Here is a 23,645-nt window from a genome sequence, read left to right on the forward strand (position 1 = left end):
GATGATGACCACAGTAAGTCTGATTAATAATTAACAACATCTATTACCACACATAGTTACAAATTTTTTTTTCTTGTGATGAGAACTTTTAGGATCTACTTTCTTAGCACCTTTTGGGAATACATATAGTATTATTAACTACAGTCGTCATGCTGTATATTATATCCCCAGACTTACTTATTTTATTTTATTTTTCAAAAGATTTTATTTACTTATTTGATAGAGAGCATGCATGTGCACAAGCAGGGGGAGTGGCAGGCAGAGGGAGAGGGAGAAGCAGGCTCTTTGCCAGAGAGCCTTGTGTGGGTTGTGAGCCAAAGGCAGATACCCAACTAACTGAGCTGGGCAGGCACCCAGGACTTTCTTATTTTGTGACTGGAAATTTGTACCTTTTAATTCCCTTCACCTAGTTTACTTCCCTTCTCCCCCTACCGCCCCTACCCCCCAATCTGGCAATCACCACTCTGTTTTCTGTATCTATGAGTTTGGGTTTTTTTTTAACTGAAGTTTTTTTTTTTTTTTTTTTTTTTTTTTTTTTTAACCTTCCACATATAAATGAGATCATATAGCATTTGTCTTTCTCTGACATTTCACTTAGCATAATGACCTGAAAGTCTATCCATGATATCACAAATGGCAATATTTCCTTTTTTTTTTTTAATGGCTGGGTAATATTCCATTTGTGTATATGTATATATACTCATATACCCCATTTTCTTTATCCACTCATCCTTCCATGGACAGTTAGATTATTCCCAAATCTTGGCTATTGTGAATAATGGTGAAATAAACATGGGAATGCAGATAATCTCTGCAGATAATAATACAGATATCCTCTGTTTTCACTCTTTTTGGATAAATATCTAGGAGTAGAATGGCTGGAGCATATGGTAGTTCTGTTTTTAATTTTTTGAGGCACCTGCATATTGTATTCCACAGAGGCTGTACCAGTTTGTATTCTCATCAATAGTGCACAAGTGTGCACTTTTCTCCATAACCTTGGCAACACCTGTTGTCTTTTGTTTTTTTGATGATAGCCATCCTAACATATATGATATGGTATTTCTTCCTTTTTTTTTTTTTTAAGATTTTATTTATATACTTGACAGAGAGAGACACAGTGAGAGAGGGAACAGAAGCAGGGGTTGTGGGAGAGGGAGAAGCAGGTTTCCTGCTGAGCAGGGAGCCTGGTGCAGGGTTCTATCCCAGGACCTTGGGATCAGGACCTGAGTGGAAAACAGACACTTAATGACTGAGCCATCCAGGCCACCCTGTGAAGTGATATTTTATTGTGGTTTTGATTTGTATTTCTCAGATGACTGGTGATATTCTTATGTACCTATTGGTCCTTTGTGTGCCTTCTTCAAAGAAAATGTCTGTTCAGATACTCTGCCCATTTTAAAATTTTGTTGTTATTGAGTTGTAGGAGTTTTCTGACCTCTTGTCAGATACATATTTTGCAAATATTTTCTCCCATCCTATAGGATACCTTTTCATTTGTTTATTGTTTTTATTTTTTTCCCTGTGCAGAATCTCTTAAATGTAGTGGATCTAGGAGACTGTGCAGACCTTTTTAGTTTTATGTTACCTACTTGTTGATTTTTGCTTTTGTTGTTGCTTTAGTGTCATATATAAAAGATTGTTGCCAAGACCAGGGTCAGGGAGCTTTCCCCTATGTATTCTTTTAGGAATTTGATAGCTTCAAATCTTATGGTTAAGTCTTTAAATCCATTTTGAGTTAATTTTTGTGAGTAGTGTGAGATAGGGCTCCATGTTAATTTTTCTGCATGTTGTTACCCAGTTTTCCTAATGCTGTTGCAAAGACTATGCTTTCCACATTGAGTATTCTTGGCTCCCATGTCAAATATTAGCTGATTTTATACATGGGGTTTTTTATTTGGGCTCTCTATTCTGTTCATCTAGTCTGTGTGTCTATTTTATGCTACTGCTATACTGTTTTGATCAATATAGCTTTGTAGTTTAGTTAAATCAGGAAGTATCATGCTTCCAGCTTCGTTGTCTTTCTCAAGACTGCTTTGGCTATTCAGGGTTTTTTGTGATTCCACACAAACTTTGGGATTGTTTTTTCTACTTCTATGAAAAATGTCATTGGAATTTTGGTTAGGATTGACTTCACTAATTTCCATATGCTAAGTTAAATTTCCTTCTGTGTTTATTTACTATAATTATTAGGAATATAATTTGCCTACAAAATTTTCATATTTTGGTATTATGAAAAAATTTCATATTTTGGTATTATGAAAAAAATTTAATATTTTGTATTGTTCACTTGAAATTGTTATTACAGGATTTTTTTGGTGGGGTTCAGGGGAGGCATTTGTCAAGTCTTCTTTATCATCTTGGTGAAAGTAGCTTTCTTCAGAGCTTGTTTTTGTCCCTAAGCCTGAGCATGGTCTTCGCTTAGAAATACTGGTCAATTTAATTAACAGTTTATTTGTATAAATATAGTTATACAATGTAGAAGTAAGAGTGCTGACCCCCTGTGGTGTTAAAAAAATCCATGTATAACTTTAGACTTCCCCAGAATTTAATAATGAATAGCATACTATTGACTGGAAGCCTTACTGATCAAATAAATGGCCAAGTATACATATTTTGTATATTATATGTATTATATTACTGTATTCTTACAATAAAGTAAACTAGAAAGAAGAAAGTGTTAAGAAAATCATGAGGAAGAGAAAATACATTTCCAATACTATACTGGAATTATTTTGAAAACATCCTCATGTAAGTGGGCCTGCACAGGACAAACCCATGTTGTTTTTGGGTCAAGTGTATTCAGGATTCTTTTGCTCTTTTTGTAACTACTTAATAAATAGGAAAATCACAGAAGAAAACTAGGGGATTTTCCAGGATGTCACAAAACTCTTCTCATAATTGTTCAAGCAAGAGAGTTTTTTGTTTTTGTTTTTGTTTTAAATTACTGCCCTTTTTCCCTTTGACGTTGATTGGAAGGGAAAAAAGGAGACTGACTGAGAACCTCTAATAGAGATACCTGAAGAAACTCTTAGTATCCTGAGTACTCTAGGTGGCTAATGAACAAATGGAGAGTTCACTGGGAACTTTCAGAAGCTCAGGAACGGGCTGTGAGCAAGGCTTTGATGGATTTAATTGTAAACATATTCAGTGTTTTGAGACTTGTCTGGGTCAGTAATTTAAAACTTTTAGTTAAGCCGGGAAGTAAGCAAGGAATCAGAAGTTCGATTCTGTTATGGGACAAGTGTACAGCAAAGAAATAAGGATCTGTGATACAGTCATTGCATAAAGGTGATAGTTAACTTAAGAATAGAGGAGGAGAGAAGGTATAAGAGAAAGTTCAGAGACCTAAGACTATCACATGTAAGAAATTACACAGTTTTTCATGTCTTTGTCTAACTCAGAACTTTTTGGAAAAATCGACTGAAAGAGAAACTCGCCAAGAATATGCTCTGGCTATGATTCAGTGCAAAGTTCTGAAACAGTTGGAGAACTTGGAACAGCAGAAGTATGATGATGAAGATATCAGTGAAGATATAAAATTTCTTTTGGAAAAACTTGGTGAGAGTGTCCAAGATCTTAGGTATGTAATTTTTAAAAATTCTTACAGGCTGGATATATACGGCCTTGTTGGACTTTCCTAGTATTTTAAGAAAGTCTAAATTTGTTACTAACCATAAACTCGAAAGAGTTCACTAAAACTCTTGTGTCTTCTGTTAAGGATTGGGGGATATGAGGGACAAAAACTCATGACAGACTGGCTCATCACTATGGTAGCAGTTAATTATAACTATGTATTATCTCTTCTCTTTTGGGGAAATTCCCACCATTCTCTTATCTGAAATCTGACTGGTTGTACTCCCACAGGATGTTCATGTCACCCTAGAACCCATAAAGAATCTCCCCCGGTTTAGAATCTTTTTAAGCAGTACTGGTTGTTAATTTGTGGAGGAGGTTTGGCCATAAGTGAAATGAGTATTTTTTTTTTCCTGCTTTTGTAAGTCCTATTGGTATCATTTATTTTTTATTTTTTAGAGAGCGAGAGGGCACGCAGTGTGTTTGTGGCGGCAGGGGGTGGGGGCAGGTGTGGGCGTGGTTGGGTAGGAGGGGGAAATGGAAAGGGAGAGAAAGAACGGCTCCTTTCCCAACATGAGCCCAGTATGATTCTTGATCTCAAGACCCTGAGATCATGACTTGAGTGGAAATCAAGAGTTGGACGCCTAAACAACTGAGCCACCTAGGTGCCTCTATTTGTTTTTTATATTAAAAATTATGCAAATGGGGACGCCTGGGTGGCTCAGTTGGTTACGCAGCTGCCTTCGGCTCAGGTCATGATCCCAGTGTCCTGGGGTCGAGTCCCACATTGGGCTCCTTGCTCAGCGGGGAGCCTGCTTCTCCCTCTGCCTCTGCCTGCCATTCTGTCTGCCTGTGCTCACTCTCTCTGACAAATAAATAAATAAAATCTTAAAAAAAAAATTATGCAAATGATGTACAATGCAATAAGAAAAAAAGAATCCTTGTGTAGTTCAGAAGGGACTTCATGTCTCCTCCACATAGTTGTCCCCAGCCTCATTTCCTGTGTTTACTTCCAAAAAATCCTAGCTCTGCCCCTCCAGCATGATAAACACACATACAAATGGGCTTCTGTATATTCTTCTGGACTTTGTTCTTTTTATTTCATAATGTATTAGTGGTCTTTCCCCTAAACCTATGTATTCTTTGTTTTTAAACTATTGATACATCTTTAGAAGAGAATTACTATCTAGAAGTAGATCTTTCTTTGTAGGTGGTTTGGGTTTGGGAACCAGGCTGAGCCAAGTTTGAATGGTTTGGCTACTTTCTTCCTGTGTAGTCTTCACAAGCTTCTTGACTTTTTAAAGTGTCAGTTTTCCTTTTGGTAAAATAGCAATTAAAAATTCTAACCTTGTACGATTTGTTGTGAGTTTTCAGGTGTCTAGCAAGTGTCTAGCCTTCAGTCTAGTATGTGTTCCAGAAATGTAAATTTACCAGATAATTCAATGCAGTTTGTAATCCCAAGGCCCAAATGCTTTTATGGAGAGGGGCGTATCACTCACATCAGTTATTTGTAATGGAGTTTTGTGGAGAGAAGCGAATGATTTTTTTGTCTCTCTATACTTTTAAATATGAATAGATTGATTGTAATAAAGTAGCCCACCAGCAGTAAACTTGCAATTTTTATAAATTATGTTTGTAAGTTCATTTAAAAATTTATTATCAGTTCTCCTGTAATAATGATTTAAGATCTCTTTTAAAAAAATATTAGTGATACTTAGCTTTCTAAGTTATTTAATCTGTGTTAGCCAATTATTAATACTTACTGATTTTTCATGTTGAATTTGGTAATTTGAAATATACTGGTATTTACATTAATGCCAGTAGGGTGATGGGACAGGTAAAAGAGCTTTGTCTCTGTTTTCCTGTTATAGGTTTAGGATATTAATATTAAGTGATACTAACTTACTTCTTACACAGACTGGCTTTATTATTACTTTATTCAACAAGACACTCTGTTCAACTTGACCATTAAAATCCTGGTTATTACGAATTACCAATCAGTATTGAAATGGCTAATTCTTTTTTAAGTTTTCACTTGAAGGGATATTCAAGGTTGTCCTGTCACTGTCCACTGGCTAACAACATTAAACATTTTTTATATTGTAAAATTTTGAATAGTTAAGTTACTTGATACATAGTGAATGATTTTTGAATTAAGTTGCATTGCAGTTTGCTATATGCACAGGGTTTTTTGTTTTTAATTAATCTGTAATGTGTTAATTTAGTGAATTACCTCTGCAGTGTATGTAATCAAATTTTTAATATTATATTCAGATGTGTATTTTTATTTGTGTAGTGTGGTGTATGGTTTATGACATTTGTGGTATTAGAAAATGCTATTTTATTTTATATTTAGGTAACATACTTTTATATAAATTTATATTAATGTATCTAGTAGGCTGGCAGATGCAGTATTTTAAGTGGCATGGTGGAAACTGCTAGATTATCAGATACTTTGCTGGTATGCATTTATTTATTAGGATGAAGATTTGAAAGCAGGTGTTCCTTTTAATATCTCATGATGAGCATTCGAATTGACAGGAGTATTGGACATTAGGACCTTGAATAAATTTCACATGATTTATTAAAGATTATTCAAGCTGTTGAAACTGTTTAGTGGTAGTTTGTTAATGTACAAAGGTTTGTCAGTCCTTGCAGTTAAATCATCAGTGAAGATTTTTTTTAGTATAGTTGACATGGTAAAAATGTTTTATTTTGCTTAAGTTTCGAGTAACTCTTAGATTCTCCTAAACTTTGAATTCTTTAAAAAATTTTTTAGCTCATTTGATGAATACAGTTCAGAACTTAAATCTGGAAGATTGGAGTGGAGTCCTGTGCACAAATCTGAGAAATTTTGGAGAGAAAATGCTGTGAGGTTAAATGAGAAGAATTATGAGCTCTTAAAGTAAGTCATTAAATTCCAGTTTACACTGTTAATACCTGTTGTACCACATCCTTGCCAACATGTTTTTGTTAGTCTTTAAAAATGTTTAGCCATTTCATGATTTTTAATTTGTATTTTCTTGTTTCCTTATGTGGTTGGATACATTGTCATATTCTTATTGGTCATTTGGATATATGTTTTTCCAGAATCGACTGTTCAAGCATCTAAAAAATTTTTTTAGTGGCACCTGGGTGGCTCAGTCAGCTAAACATCTGCCTTCAGCTCAGGTCATGAATGCTGCTCAGCGGGGAGCCTGATTGTTCCTCTCCCCTGTTCATTCTTTCTCTCAGGGGCACTTTCTCTCTCAAATAAATAAATAAAATCTTTAAAAAAAAACACCCTTTTTTAAAGATTTTATTTATTTATTTGAAAGAGACAGAGAGAGAGAGACAGTGTTCCTGTGAGCAGGGTGGGGATGCTCAGAGAGGAGGGAGAGAGGGGAGAAAGAATCTTAAGCCTACTCCACTCTGAGCTTGGAGCCTGATGCAGGACTCCATCTCAAGACCCTGAGATGGAGATCCTCAAGACCCTGAGCCAAAACCAAGAGTAAGACACATAATAACTGAGCCAAAAAGGCCCCCCTAGGGCCTTTCAAGATAGGCATACTCTCCTCTGGAATTGAAATAAAAACTTGAAGAAAAAAAAGAAAAAAATTCTTTTATTGTCATTTTAATAAGATATCTAGAAGGAGAAGATGAAATATATATGAGTGTCCAGTGGGCAGTTTTATGTAGACCTTACACGGACCTATCCTTGTTGTTTATACTTATTTTCCCTGTATTACCAAAAAGGATACATTATGCTTATTTCAACATTTGGCAAACCGGAGTGAGTGATTGATAGATGTTGGCGACAGATGGAGAATAGATGGTGGGAGAAGTGGATTATCTTTTCAGCATGGTTGTGCTCCTTTGAGTTTTTAAAAGTAGCAAAATGAGCTTGAATAATGCCTTTTAAATCTAGTTTTTGGAGAACTTGAATATAATGGAGGGGAGCTGGTTTATAAATTATTACTAAAGCATTACATGTATTTTTATTATGATACACTTAAAGAGCCTTTTGCATGTTCTGTTTTCTGTCATTAGGTTTTAAATTTTGTGGTTCCTTCATATTACTCTTTACCTTCTTACGAGCCGCTGTAGTTTTACTAAATAACCAGAAACAATGACATGTCAAACTTTAGTTTTAGAGAAATTTGAAGTCATTGTTTGTTTTTAGTTTCCATTCTTTTTTTCTTTTAAAGATTTTAAAAATTTATTTATTTTAAAGAAAGAGAGCATGAGCGTGTATATTTGTGTGAGTTGGGAGGGGGTGAGGGGGCAGAGGAGGGACAAGCAGACTCCTGATATGGGGCTTGACCTGAGGTCATGACCTGAGCTGAAATCAGGAGTCAGACACTTAACTGACTGAGATACCCAGCATCCCCTCAGCTTCTGTTCTTAAAAGTTGTCTGTATGGAGATGATTGGCAAGGAGGGGCATGCTAGTGCCGCTCTTCAAACTAGCTGATAAAATAGATACAGAAGAAATCTTCATTCTGTTATTTAAAAAAAAAAAAAACAACCAACCCAGTGAATACTAGCCTTTTTTTTTATCTGTGGCTTTGACCTTTTTACCTGAGGCTTTGACCTCTTTATCAGGTAATTTCAAACTTAGCAAGTATACAGTGTAAGTTCATTTTTCCTCCATCAATTTTAGTTTGATAGTATACAGAAAGTACTTTGTAATTTTCCATGTTAAAATGTTGAAATAAGTATGTATTTTGAATAAGGAAATATTCTGAAATATAAGAAACCATGCAGATGGAAATTATCATATGTTTTCACTTACTTATGGAGCATAGCATGGAGGGCATTAGGAGAAGGAAAGGAAAAGTGAAGTGGGGTAAATCGGAGGGGAAGCATGAGAGACTGTGGACTCTGAGAAACAAACGGAGGGTTTTGGAGGGGTTGAGGGTGGGGGATGGGTGAGCCTGGTGGTGGGTATTAAGGAGGGCATGTATTGCATGGAGCACTGGGTGTGGTGCATAAACAATGATTCTTGGAACACTGAAAAAAATAAAATTAAGATGTTAAAAATAAAAGCAGAATCTGAGGGAGCAAACAAGCTTTTAAAACAGAGGAAAAACATTGTGAAAGTGAACAAGAACAAATTTGTGGAGTGATCAGTCAGAATAATAATATAAATTCTGTTTTGGATTTGAATAAGCCTCCTTTCCAAGATTACATTTTGATCAAATGTCAGAGTCAGAATTCACATTTCTTCGAACTCCAAAGCTGTGTTGCTGCCTTGATCCCATTGGAGTGTCTGACAGAATCTCAGCTGTGGTTAATGTGGTAATTGAGATTTGGCTCTTGATTAATGACTCTATCGTTGACTTAACAGCTGTATTGGGGTGGGGGGGAGACAAGATGGCGGGGAAGTAGGAGGAGGTACTGTTTCAACCTGTACCCTAAAGTGAGCTGATTACCTACCAAAGAACTCTGATCACTCATGAAATCAGCCTGAGATTAAAATTATATACTTCTGGATCTCTACAGGGGCAGGTAAAGTGGAGTGGGAACATTGTACTGATATCCGAAGAAAAACAAAAGGGGAGGGAGCCACCAGAAGCGACCCATTGGAAAGTAATACCCCAATACGAGAGTGCCCTGTACATGGAGACCAGCATTAACTTGGAATCTGGTTGGAAGCACTCAAAGAGCAAAGGATCGTGGGGGGAAAATTGTGGGAATTGGGACGGTTAGGGACCGGGGTTTACATCCCCAGACCTAGGACAGCCACCCCTGGCGCTGAGCCATAGAGAGTGCGGCAAAGAAACCAGGTCTTGGTTCCTGAGAGCATCTGGGTGGCGGCTTGCGTGATGGGCAGGGAGCCTCACCAGCTGGCAGAACCACAGCCTTTTGCACTTTCCACGCACGCCGTGCTACCAGAGTCTGAGTTGTGCCCCACAACCCCTTCCCCAGAGAGGTGTGTGCAGGTGACAGCTGGCAGAACCACAGCCTTTTGCATTCTCCGCACATGCTGTGCTACCAGAGTCTGAGTCGCGCCCCACACCCCTCCCTGAGAGAGGTGCCTGCAGAGGCCAGCCAGTGCTCTCTCGGACCAGGGAGTCTAACACTCCCAGCCTGGGCCAGCGGGAAAATCTTAGTGCACTGTCGCTGCTTAGAATCTCTCTGGTGATCTGGAGCTGCCCAGACAGCTGAAGCTATGGTGGTTTTAGGTACAAGCAGGAGTTTCTATGACCCCGTAGACCGTGACTGGGAACATGCCTGGGAACGTGCTCTGCCAGCGGCAGAGGGGGAATTTCTGTGCTCTGGAGCACCCAGAGGGGAACAGACTGAGGCTTCTCTCTGAGAGGGAGGTCTGGATGCAGTTTCTTTCCTCTATACCTCCAAAAACCATCAAAAGCTGCCAAGGGGAGAGAAAACAAATGAACAAAGAAACAAACAAAATCTCCAGAGAACAAAAGCCTGAAAAACCGGTTTCCTCAGAGCCCACCCCCTTGATGGGGGCAGGAGGCCTTAACTGAGGGACATTGCCTGAAAACCCTGGCCTCTCCCCCAGAAAACCAACCAAAAAAAAAGACATGAGGACAACCACTACTACTTCATAGATACAACTTTTATTTTTAATTCACTCCCACAATTTATATATTTTATATATGTATATATATAACTTTTTAACCTATTTACCATCACAGTGAGATGTCCAGTACATCAAATTCCATAATAACCTTTTAACCTGAACTTTTTTTTTTTATTTGACAGAGAGGGAGAGATCACAAGTAGGCAGAGAGGCAGGCAGAGAGAGAGGGGGAAGCAGGCTCCCCGCCGAGCAGAGAGCTCGATGAGGGGCTCGATCCCAGGACCCTGAGATCATGACCTGAGCTCAAGGCAGAGGCTTAACCCACTGAGCCACCCAGGCGCCCCTAACCTGAACTTTTTGATACAGACACCTGTGTTTTTCTTTTGCTTTTTTACTTTTTATTTTTTTTTAAATTTTACTTTATTTTAGTTTATTCTTTTTTTTTTTTTTTAAATATTCATATAGAGATAATCTTCAAGGTAATTCCCTTTCCCCAATCAATGCTACCCCTATATAGGTAAACCAGTTTTTAATCCCTATTTATCTTAGGAAAGTTGAGTCCATTAACAAAGATATCAAGATACATCCTAGCAAATAGGATCCAACAGCACATTAAAAAGATTATCTACCATGACCAGATGGGATTCATCCCTGGGTTGCAAGGATGGTTCAACATTTGCAAATCAATCAATGTGATAGAACAAATCAATAAGAGAAGAGAGAAGAGCCACATGGTCCTCTCAATTGATGTAGAAAAAGCATTTGACAAAATCCAGCATCTGTTTCTGATTAAAACGCTTCCAAGTATAGGGATAGAGGGAACATTCCTGAACTTCATAAAATCTACCTTTGAATGACCCACAGCTAATATCATCCTCAATGGGAAAAAGCTCACAGCCTTCCCATTGAGATCAGGAACATGACAAAGATGCCCGCTCTTACTCTTGTTCAACATAGTATTAGAAGTCCTAGCAACAGCAATCAGACAATGAAGAGAAATAAAAGGTATCCAAATTGGCAATGAAGAAGTCAAACTCTCTCTCTTTGCAGATGACATGATTCTTTATATGGAAAACCCAAAAGACTCCACCCCCAAACTACTAGAACTCATTAGCAGTTCAGTAACGTGGCAGGATACAAAGTCAATGTACAGAAATCAGTGGCTTTCTTATACACTAACAATGAAAATACAGAAAGGGAAATTAGAGAATTGATTCTGTTTACTATAGCACTAAGAACTATAAGATACCTGGGAATAAACCTAACCAAAGAGGTAAAGGATCTGTACTATAGAGGAAAGGACACTCATGAAAGAAATTGAAGAAGACACAAAAAGATGGAAGACCATTCCATGCTCTTTGATTGGAGAATCAACATTGTTAAAATGTTTCTACTGCCTAGAGCAATCTATGCTTTTAATGCCATTCCGATCAAAATTCTGCCGGTATTTTTCAAAGAGCTAGAGCAAATAATCCTAAAATTTGTATGGAATCAGAAGAGACCCTGAATCGCTAAGGAAATGTTGAAAAAGAAAAACAAAACTGGCAGCATCATATTGCCTGATACCAAGCTTTACTACAAAACTGTGATCACCAGGTACTGTGATCACCATGGTACTGGCATAAAAGCAGACACATAGACTGGTGGAACAGAGTAGAGAGCCGAGATATGGACCCTCGACTCTATGGTCAAATAATCTTCAACAAAGCAGGAAAAAATATAGAGTGGAAAAAAAGAGAGGCTCTTCAATAAATGGTGCTAGGAAAATTGGACAGCTATGTAGAAGAATGAAACTCGACCATTCTCTTACACCATACACGAAGATAAACTTGAAATGGATAAAAGACCTCAACATGAGACAGGAATCCATCAGAATCCTAGAGGAGAACATAGGCAGTAACCTCTTCGATATCAGCCACAGCAACTTCTTTCAAGACGTTTCCAAAGGCAAAGGAAACAAAAGCGAAAATGAACTTTTGGGACTTCATCAAGATCAAAAGCTTCTGCACAGCCAAGGAAACAGTCAACAAAACAAAGAGGCAGCCTACGGAATGGGAGAAGATATTTTCAAATGACAGTACAGACAAAAGGTTGATATCCAGGATCTATAAAGAACTCCTCAAACTAAACACACACAAGACAGATAGTCATGTCAAAAAATGGGCAGAAAAAGTGAACAGACACTTTTCCAATGAAAAAATACAAAAGGCTATCAGACATATGAAAAAATGTTCATCATCACTAGCCATCAGGGAGATTCAAATTGGAACCACATTGAGATACCACCTTACACCAGTTAGATTGGCCAAAATTAACAAGACAGGAAACAACGTGTGTTGGAGAGGATGTGGAGAAAGGGGAACCCTCTTGCACTGTTGGTGGGAATGCAAGTTGGTGCAGCCAATTTGCGAACAGTGTGGAGATTCCTTAAGAAATTTAGAATAGAGGTTCCCTATGACCCTGCAATTGCACTACTGGGTCTTTACCCCAAAGATACAGATGTAGTGAAAAGAAGGGCCATCTGTACCTCAATGTTCATATCAGCAATGGCCATGGTCACCAAACTGTGGAAAGAACCAAGATGCTCTTCAATGGACGAATGGATAAGGAAGATGTGGTCCATATACACTATGGAGTATTATGCCTCCATCAGAAAGGACGAATACCCAACTTTTGTAGCAACATGGACGGGACTAGAAGAGATTATGCTGAGTGAAATAAGTCAAGCAGAGAGAGTCAATTATCATATGGTTTCACTTATTTGTGGAGCATAACAAATAACACGGAGGACATGGGGAGATGGAGAGGAGAAGGGAGTTGACGGAAATTGGAGGGAGAGATGAACCATGAGAGACTATGGACTCTGAAAAACAATCTGAGGGTTTTGAAGGGGCAAGGGGTGGGAGGTTGGGGGAGCCTGGTGGTGGATATTATAGAGGGCACATACTGCATACTGGGTGTGGTGCATAAACAATGAATTCTGTTACACTGAAAAGAAATTAAGTAAAAAAAGAAGATACGGAAGAAGATATGGAAGATATGGAAGAAATTAAGTAAATTAAGTAAAAAAAGAAGATATATATAATGGAATATTACGCACCCACTAGAAAGGATGAATACCCAACTTTTATATCAACATGGACAGGACTGGAAGAGATTATTCTGAGTGAAATAAGTCAATTATCATATAGTTTCACTTACTTGTGGAGAGAGTCAGTTATCATATGGTTTCACTTAACTTGTGTAGCATAAGGAATAACATGGAGGACATGGGGAGATGGAGAGGAGGAGTGATTTGAGGGAATCAGAGGGGAAGACAGACCATGAGAGACTGTGGACTCTGAGCAACAAACTCAGGGTTTTGGAGAGGAGGGGTTATGGGGTTGGGTGAGCCAGGTGGTGGGTATTAAGGAGGACACGTATTGCATGGAGCACTGGGTGTAGTGCATAAACAATGAATTATGGAACACTGAAAAAAAAATTAAATAAAAAAAACTAATGATGTACCATGTGGAGACTAACATAACATAACAAAAAAATTTTAAGAATGTAAAAAAAAAAAAACCGTATTCAGAGAAGAGTTGGAGGGAGCTCTTTCTTTGCTTACCACAGAATCTCTTTTTTTGGACCTATTCTTGTGAAAAATTTCATTGATGACTTGAATATAGAAATGGAAAGCATGCTCAGTTTACAGATAATAATACAAAAATATTTTCATTGTTGATGAATGTATTCAGTGGCCTAAATGGTCCTAAAGGATAGCCATTTAAATCATTTCCATATTTTCTAGATTTGATTTTAGTTACTTCACCATATTTTTGAGTCTAAGACTATATTTTTCAAATGTTAATAGAGATCTTGTTAAAATGCATATTCTAGCTCTGGAGATCCAGGATTTGTTCTGTAATTCAGCATTTCTAAGCTGATACCAATGCTGTGAGTTTGCAGGCCATATTTTGTGTATCAAAGGTCTCTGCTATATGAAGAATAGTTCAGGTTGTATAAGGCAGGCATTGGCAAACTTTTTCTGTAAAGGCCCAGAAAGTAAACAGTGGAGTCTCTGTGAGCCATTTGTTCTCTGTCACAACTACTGAGCATCAGTACTGAAGTGCTAAGGCAGTTGTGGACAGTATGTAAACTAATGCGTGTGATTGTGTTCTGATGAAACTTTATGTACAAAAACAGGAAGCTGCTAACTTTGGATTTCAGCTATAATTTGCTAGTTTATGGTTTAAGGTACTCAGAACAAATACTCTGTTACGCTTTTAGGGAATCTTATGTTGATATCTTCTTATTTCCTAAAATGATACCTTAATAAAAATTCAAAATAATAAAAATAACATCAAAGTACTTCGACCTTTTGAAATTATTAAAATGTTTCAGTTGAATTAAATGTAATTTTAGAATCCTTTGCAAGTTGGCCTTTTAAAAAGAGCAAGTTTGAAATTAAAGTAAATGTATGGTATCGGTTGAGTCCTGATTTGTGACCCAGTAAAGTAAATGTATGGGAGATTGACTGTATGTCTTGCTTTTTCTTTGTGGGTTTACATGTGCTTGAGTTGAGTGAACTGCCATCATGGTGCAGTTGTGTTTAGTGTGGACTAGAGTCAACAGTTAGTGATTCAAATCTGTTTCAACATTTCTTGTGTCTGTAGGCAGACTGTGGAACTTCTCTGGGTCTCATTTTCTCATTTACGGGTTCTTGTTGTGAGGTATATGTTTACATCGAAGTTGAAACGTGTATGTATATAATAAATCTTCATTTTATCTCTTCTGTTATTTGGAAATGCAGATATCTCAGTTAGTCTGGAAGATAAAAGGCATGTAAGTACTTCCTAAGAAATAATTCCCTGATTGACAGGTTTTTTTTAGTGTTTCCTTTTGTTTATAGAGTTAGATATGTGACATGCTGAGATGATGATAGAAAAAGGTAGGCAAAGAAGTGTTGAGTTGTACTCTTAGGAGACGTTACCAAATAAATGAGCTGCAGAAACTGAAGTACACAAGCTTCATAGACTTTTACAGGTTTTTGAACTATTAAAGTAGATTCTTATTACTTAAGTATTTTAAGTGTTTAAGTTTTTGTTTTAATGCAAATGATATGAGCAAATATCATTGTGATATAAGATGTTTCCTAATACAGATCTTAAGAAATAAGGTTTGTATTTTATAATTGAAGAAGTATAGTGCAATTGCTAGATCATAGGGTAGCTCCATTTTTAACTTCTTGAAGAACTGCCATACTGTTTTCCAGAGTGGCTGTACCAGCTTGCATTCCTACCAACAGTGTAAGAGGGTTCCCCTTTCTCCATGTCCTCAATTGTTGTTTCCTGACTTGACAATTTTAGCCATTCTGACTGAGTGAGGTGGTATATCATTATGGTTTTGATTTGATTTCCCTGATGCCAAATAATACCCATCCATGGATGAATGGATAAAGAAGATGTGATATATATATACAATGGAATATTACTCAACCGTCAGAAAGGATGAGTACTTACCATTTACATCAGTGTGGAGGGAACTGGAGGGTATTATGCAAAACAAGTCAGTGAGAGAAAACCAATTATCATATGGTTTCACTCATATGTGGAATATAAGAAACAGCCCAGAGGATCACAGGGAGGGAGGGAAAACTGAATGGGAAGTCATCAGAGAGGGAGAAAAACCATGAGAGACTCTTAACTATAGGAAACAAACTGAGGATTGCTAGAGGGAAGGAGGGTTGGGGAGGATGGGGTACTTGCATGATGGGCATTAAGGAGGGCATGTGATTTGATGAGCACTGGGTGTTATGTACAACTGATGAATTATTGAACACTACATCTGAAACTAATGATGTACTATCTGTTGGATAATTGAATTTAAATTAAAAAAATTAGAAATTCTAAGGGATAGTAAATTCTTGAGCATCTTAGTAAAATTAAGTAACTTTAAAAAAAATATGTGTGCTGAATTTTTGAATTCTAAGTTATATAGAACAGCCTGGGCCACGTCATTTAAGTATTCTTGTAGGCATACAGAAATAAAATAAAAAGATTTCTTCACTGCTGTTCTCTCTCATAGTCTTCCCCAGTGGTAACCAGAGTCAGTGTTCTCTCATTCATAGACATATCTGTATCTGCATCTTTATATAGAGTTATTTATACATGTTCCATCTAAATATGTTAGTCTTTGACTTATGTTTTTCACTAATTATGGCTTGGGGTCTGTTAAAATGACTTAGTTTTATTATTTTTAAAAATTGAAATCTATTTTCTTTTTAATTGGGCCACTTTATTCCACTGAGCCTCTGGTGTTACCACTCTGTAAAATAGGAAGAATCAATAATCCTAAGTTGTAGAGATTTTGATAAAATGGTTAATGTGAAACTGCTTTGTACATGACATACTTGGTTTATAGAGGACAAAGCGGGTGCCACCAGCACGGAAGAAGAAATGGAGGGAAAAACCTAACTCTTGTATGTGGACTCTACCCCCTAACCTTTTCTCTTAGTCATTTTTTATTTTATTTTTATTTATTATTTATTTATTTATTTGATAGACAGAGATCACAAGTAGGCAGAGAGGCAGGCTAAGGAGAGAGGCCGATGCAGGGCTCAATCCCAGGACCCTGGGATCATGACCTGAGCCGAGGGCAGAGGCTTTAACCCACTGAGCCACCCAGGCGCCCCTCTTAGTCATTTTTAAGCTAGTGTACATAGTTATTCTTGTAGAAATGTGAAGGTATTTCTGTAGGTTAGTTTCCTAGAAGTAGAATTGCTGGATCAAAGGGTCTGTGCATTTTAAATTCCATTAGAAGTTGTCACATTGTTTCCCCAGTTGGCGGCATCACCATTTTATACTTAAATTGTGTATTCATTTTTTCCAGCAAGTATGTATTGAGCATCTGTTGTATGGTCAGTACTTTTCTAGGTGTTGCAAACACAATGGCAAATAAAATTAATTTCTTATTGTCATTAGGCTTACATTGTATTTTGTAGAGAACGAGACTAAACAGGTAGTCAGGAAACTAAATAATACCATGGCTAGTGCTGATGAGTCCTGTGAAGAAAAATAAATCAAGAAATGGGGATAGAAAATGATGAAGGGGAGGGTATTATCTTGGGATCAGAGACTCTTAAGCAAGAGGTGATATTTGAGCTGAGAACTGAAAAGGTACTCTCTCAGTATTGTACTGATTCAGTTAGCTAGTTCTGTAAGGTTTTCATATATCTGTGTCTAAGGGAGTGACTGTTGCTGGCATATTAGAAAACAGTTTTTTTTAATATGTTGGTCTTCTGCCTGGCAGTTAAAATAATTACTGATTCTGATTGATTATCCCAGTATGTTCTGTTTGTGGAGTGAGTTGAGCTTTCTTTCCATTTCTGTGCCCTTGAGTAGTTTCAATAACACAGGAATGATCTGTTCCTTGAGTGATCTCCCTCACTCTCATGCTGAAGACTCTCTCCCACTGGATTGGATTCTGGGTAGTGCATTTCCCTCTTTCCCTTCACTCCTGAGGAAACATGCACCCAGAAACATCTCCTGGGTGAGATGAGCCCTTTTCCTGAAGGTCCTTGAGGAAGTAGAAATATGTGGTCAAGGCTCCAGCTCCCAGCAGAAGGGAGCCTTCTCTGTGTCTGGTTGGCTGTTGTTCTTAGAAACACTGTCAGGGTCCTGCAGTGGTTTCACTCTGTGCAGTTGCTGTGGAGAAAGGACAGCAGGGGAACCAGCATTATGAATTTGGGTGCCCATCTTCTCAGAAACATTCACTTGCTGTTTTGCATTGTTTTACTTGTGAAGTTCAGGTTCAAGTTCTTCCTGAGACTTGGAGTGAGAAAGAAGGCGGGAGAGGGGGCACAGGGAATGTCTATGCTGAGGGCTCATGTTCCATCATGATCACAACTTAAAGCAACTTCTTAATACTAACAAAAGGCTTACAAATGATTAATCTTCAAAATATAATTGGCAAGGATTCACTGGTAACTATATATTAAAATAATACTAACTCACATTCTAGTTGTCTTTTTTGAGAGAACAGGAAAGTTATATTGGGGATTTTTTGATATTTTGGGGATTGTGTGTGGTATGCATTATGGATTTGAAAGTAACCTGATATAATAATGTGTAAAGATTTGAAAACTGCTAATTCATACGTAATATATTATGTGTAATAGTAAAAGCTGTAGAAAATCCTTTTGTAAAAGTCTATTTTCAGGAGATACCTGAAAATACACTGTGCTCTGTTGTGCCCTCTAGAACAACTAGAAATCAGTCTCTCTTTGGATTAAATTTATTTCAGAATTTTGACAAAACTTCTGGAGGTGTCGGATGATCCACAAGTCTTAGCTGTTGCTGCTCATGATGTTGGAGAATATGTGCGGCATTATCCACGAGGCAAACGGTAAGGGAAAAGTAGTTTAGCAGAGAAACTGATGGAGTAAGTGAAATCAAGATGCTTAATTAATATGGGGAATTATCATAAACCTAATTAAAATAACACTGTTGTGTGGTGGCTAGCAGAGATCACATTAGAAATTTCACATTCATGATTTTCTTTGGTTTTTATGATTTTAATTTAGTAGCCATTTTGTTAGTACTCATTATTTTTCGACTACTACTAGTAGTTACAGAGATGATGAGACATTATTATTATCATTTAAAAAATTTTTTCACTTTTTAAATTAATTTTTTAAAAATTTCTTTTCAGCATAACAGAATTCATTGTTTATGCACCACACCAGTGCTCCATGCAATACGAGCCTTCCATAATACCCAACACCTGGCTCCCCCTATCTCCCATCCCCCACCCCTTTAAAACCCTCAGATTGTTTTTCAGAGTTCATAGTCTCCCCTTCCAATTTCCATCAACTCCCTTCTCCTCTCTGTCTCCCTATGTCCTCCATGTTATAAGTGAAACCATATGATAATTGACTCTCTCTGCTTGACTTATTTCACTCAGCATAATCTCTTCCAGTACCATCCAGGTTGCTACAAAAGTTGGGTATTCATCCTTTCTGATGGAGGCATAATACTCCGTAGTGTATATGGACCACATCTTCCTTATCCATTCGTCCGTTGAAGGGCACAGTTTTGGTTCTTTCCACAGTTTGGCGACCATGGCCATTGCTGCTATAAACAGTGGGGTGCAGGTGGCCCTTCTTTTCACTACATCTGTATCTTTGGGGTAAAGACCCAGTAGTGCAATTGCAGGGTCATAGGGAAGCTCTATTTTAAATTTCTTAAGGAATCTCCACACTGTTCTCCAAATTGGCTGCACCAACTTGTATTCCCACCAACAGTGCAAGAGGGTTCCCCTTTCTCCACATCCTCTCCAACACACGTTTCCTGTCTTGCTGGTTACAGAGATGATGAGACATTATTATTATTATTTTAATTTTTAAAAAAGATTTTATTTATTTGAGAGAGAGAAATCAAGCACAAGCTGAGTGGGGAGGGAAAGAGGGAGAGGGAGAAGCAGGCTCCCTGCTGGAGCCCTCTGAGCAGGGAGCCTGATACCAATCCCAGGACCTGGAGACCACAACCACAACCTGAGCCAAAGGAAGAGCCCAACTGACTGAGCCACTCAAGCACCCCTGTTGTTACTATTTTTTAAAGATTTACTTACTTACTGGGGCACCTGGGTGGCTCAGTGGGTTAAGCCTCTGCCTTCAGCTCAGGTCATGATCTTAGGGTCCTGTGATTTGAGCCCCGCATCAGGCTCTCTGCTCAGTAGGGAGCCTGCTTCTCTCCCCCTCCGTCTGCCTGCCTCTCTGCCTACTTGTGATCTCTGTCTGTGTAATAAATAAATAAAATCTTTAAAAAAAAAAAAGATTTACTTCCTTCTCAGAGAGAGAGAGAGTGCATACATGTGCATGATGGGGAGGGGCAGAGAGAGAGTGAGAGAGAGGATCTTAGATTCTCTTCTTAGATTCACAATATTGAAGAAAATATAATACCTGTAAAGAAAAGTTATAGTAGATGTATAGTGATAAAATTATGTATTTCAGAGTATTGAGAAGAGAGGAATTCCATGTGGGATGAGATAGATAAGACTTTACAGATGTGGTGATGGTAGCCACATAATTTAAAATCATTTAGATACCTCAACAATGAAAAGTTGGGCTTTTTCTGGGAAAAATAAGAAATCAGGGTACCAATATTATATCAAGGGAGAAAACATTTAAGGTAGAAAAGGGGTGTTTTCTATTATTTGGAAAAGCAGAAATGCATAGTGCCTTGGTGTGAATTGTTGCTGTTTCACTTGCTAGTTTGTTTCCTAATGAGTAAAATTGGGACGATAGTCATATTCCTTTCCCATGGACGATAGTCGTATTCCTTTCTCATGAGGCTGATGTAAGGACTAAATGAGTTAACCCAATACAGTGATCCGAGTTGTGCCAGGAGATACACAGCAAGTACTCAGTAAGTATTAGCTACTTTTACTATTACTAATATGGATATTTTATATTCATCAAAACTATCTATAAGGAAGAAATGATAGTATTAATCTTATTTATTATAAAACAGTGTCAAGTAAGCCCAGAACATCTTAGAATGTGAGGAAGAATTGGCAGAGCCACAGAAGTAATTGCATACTTTAACGTTCCACAATTACTTCATAACTTCCTCTTCTCCTTATAGTGTATAAATATTTAAGCATTATAAAACATTACGTCAGTGACTGGATCCAGATGCAAAGAAATTATCTTTTCGCTCCAAGTGTCTCTGACCTATATTATTTTTGATCTTCACCTTGTTTTTTTCTAGATCTGATTTGGCTGCTCGGGCTGCTTTGTATTGGACCTTGGTAAAGTCCATTTCCAAAATTATGACAGTTTCATCTGGAGCAGAATTTGCCAGGGCTGTGGGATATCACATGGATCATGGGCTGAGTTGTCAGGATTGACATTGCTATATGGAGAAGTAGGCTTGAGGTTAGTAAGGGACAGCCTCCCTTTGCTCTCAGAAATGAGAAGAGGTTGTTCATGTCCATTTTGAATGAAGAGTTTCTCTTGCACTTTTTCTGGATGGGAATAATGAGCATGAACATCTCTGAACTCCATATGTTGGAGTGCAAAATGCCTCTTTTATGGAGGATAAATGAGAGAACATTAGGCAAATGTCATATGGGAAACTACTCAGGATATTGATACCTATTTTAGGAAAAATAGAAAATTCTTGAGTGTAGCTACTGAATCACTCAGTGTTTGAACTGCAGGATGTTTTCATTCTGACCCAGCAAGCCTTTGTTACTGGTTTTTTTTTTTTTAATGTTATGTTAGTCACCGTACAGTATAATCATTAGTTTTTGATGAAGTGTTCCATGATTCATTGTTTGTGTATAACACCCAGTGCTTGATGCAATACATGCCCTCCTTCATACCTATCACCAGGCTATCCTAGCTCCCCACCTCCTCCCCTCCCAAACCCTCAGTCTGTTTCTTGGAGACCGTAGTCTCTCATGGTTTGTCTCCCCCTCTGGTTTTCCCTGCTTCATTTTTTCCTTCTTCCTCCTAATGTCTTCCATGCTATTCCTTATGTTTCACAAATAAGTGAAACCATATGATAATAGATTTTCTCTGCTTGACTTATTTCACTCATTATAATCTCCTCCAGTCCCATCCATATTGATGCAAAGGTTTGGGTATTCATCCTTTTTGATGGCTGAGTAATACTCTGTTGTATAGATGGACCACATCTTCTTTATCTATTCATCTGTTGAAGGGCATCTCAGCTCTTTCCACAGTTTGGCTGTTGAGGACATTGCTGCTATGAACACTGTGGTGCATGTTGCCCATCTTATCACTGCATCTATATCTTTGGGGTAAATACCTAGTAGTGCAATTGCTGGTTCATAGGGAAGCTCTATTTTTAACTTCTTGAGGAACCTCCACACTGTTTTCCAAAATGGCTGCACCAACTTGCATTCCCACCAACAGTGTAAGTAGGTTCCCCTCTCTCCACATCTTCTCCCAACATTTGTTGTTTCTTGCCTTGTTGATTTTTGCCATTCTAACTGGTGTAAGTTGGTATCTCAGTGTGATTTTGATTTGAATTTCCTTGATGGCTAGTGATGATGAGCACTTTTTCACGTGTCTGCTAGCTATTTCTGTGTCTTCTTTGGAGAAGTGTCTATTCATGTCTTCTGCCCATGTTTTGATTTGATTATTTGTTTTTTTGGGTGTTGAGTTTGAGAAGTTCTTTGTAGATCTTGGGTATCAGCCGTTTATCTGTAGTGTCATTTACAAATATCTTTTCCCTTTCCGTGGGTTGCTTCTTTGTTTTGCTGACTGTTTCCCTTTCGCTTTTGTTTCCCTTGCCTTTGGAGACATGTCTTGAAAGAAATTGCTGTGGCCAGTGTTGAAGAGGTTATTGCTTATGTTGTCATCTAAGATTTTGATGGATTTCTGTCTCTCACTGAGGTCTTTCATCTATTTAGAGTTTATTTTTGTATTTGGTGTAAGAGAGTGGTTCAGTTTCATTCTTCTGTATAGAGCTATTACTGGTCTTACATAGAACTTTATTCCGGATGCATGTCAGAAGCAAATGGCACAGATACAGCAGATTTGTAAGTCTGTGTGTACAAGATTTCTGTTGCATTTTTTAGTTTTGTCCTTGTATTCTTCAGCTCCAAGATTTCTGTTTGGTTCTGTTTATTTCTCTTCCTTTATTGCCATTCTGTTCATGTGTTGTTTTTCTAATTTTGCTTAGTTGTCTGTGTTCTCTTTCATGTCATTAAGTTTCTGTAAGATGATTATTTTGATCCTTTATTAGGCAGATTTTAGATACATATTTTTATAGGATCGGTTACTGGAGCTTTATTAATTTTCATTTGGTAGTGTTATATTTACCTGATTCTTTGTGGTCTGTGTAGCCTCACATCGATGTCTGTGCGTTTAAAGGAGTAAATACCTCATCTAGTCTTTTAAGACCATTTTCAGCAGATAATGAACTCTTCTCTGTTGCCTGGGCTAATGGGTGGCATTACCTCTGAAAGTACATTCATGCTGAGTTGGAGTGGGTTATGCACAGATATGAGTCTGCAGGGGTGTCCGTGGTTGGCAGGTTTGTTACTGGGGTCTTAGGTAGGTGTGTTTCCTGTCTGGTCTTCAGATGGCTGGGACTGCCTCAAATACCTTGTTTAGTAGGGTAGTGCCGGGACAAGGATCCATTTTGGTCTCCACAGTTGTGTCCTTAGCTATCCCCTTACCAGGTGTGTGGATGGGTCCTGCAGGTCCCAGGGAGCATTGCTACCTGGTCACTGATGGATCCCTGGGTGGGCAGGATAGGCCCTGGGCCATGGCTGAGAGGGACTGGAACCACGCTCCAGGGCTGATTCAGGTGTCCCAACCACAACTGAAGTCTGCATATCTGGTTTTAGAGGCACAGATGGGTATTTGTGCCACAGGTCCCTGGGTGGGTGGAACTACTCCCTGACTTTGGCTGAAGGAACTGAAGCTGAGTATAGGATTGTTTCAAGATATCCTGAGGCACAGATGTTAGTGTCCCACACCAGGTCCCTATGTTGGAGGACTGCCTGTAACTGCAGGTTGG

General features: G+C 38.1%; 1 protein-coding gene across 3 annotated transcripts in view; it reads left to right on the forward strand.

The window, feature by feature from the left end:
• ATP6V1H (ATPase H+ transporting V1 subunit H) overlaps nucleotides 1–23,645 on the forward strand; it is a 148,651-nt gene that overhangs the window by 60,517 nt on the left and 64,489 nt on the right. For all 3 annotated transcript variants that reach the window (XM_059166453.1, XM_059166452.1, XM_059166454.1), the window contains 3 exons: nucleotides 3,405–3,583; nucleotides 6,356–6,481; nucleotides 18,391–18,492. In XM_059166453.1, coding sequence (XP_059022436.1) covers nucleotides 3,405–3,583; nucleotides 6,356–6,481; nucleotides 18,391–18,492 — 407 coding nt within the window. The remainder of the gene's footprint in view (nucleotides 1–3,404; nucleotides 3,584–6,355; nucleotides 6,482–18,390; nucleotides 18,493–23,645) is intronic.

The sequence above is a fragment of the Mustela lutreola genome, chromosome 3 (genome assembly GCF_030435805.1).
Source record: "Mustela lutreola isolate mMusLut2 chromosome 3, mMusLut2.pri, whole genome shotgun sequence".
Taxonomy (NCBI): domain Eukaryota; kingdom Metazoa; phylum Chordata; class Mammalia; order Carnivora; family Mustelidae; genus Mustela; species Mustela lutreola.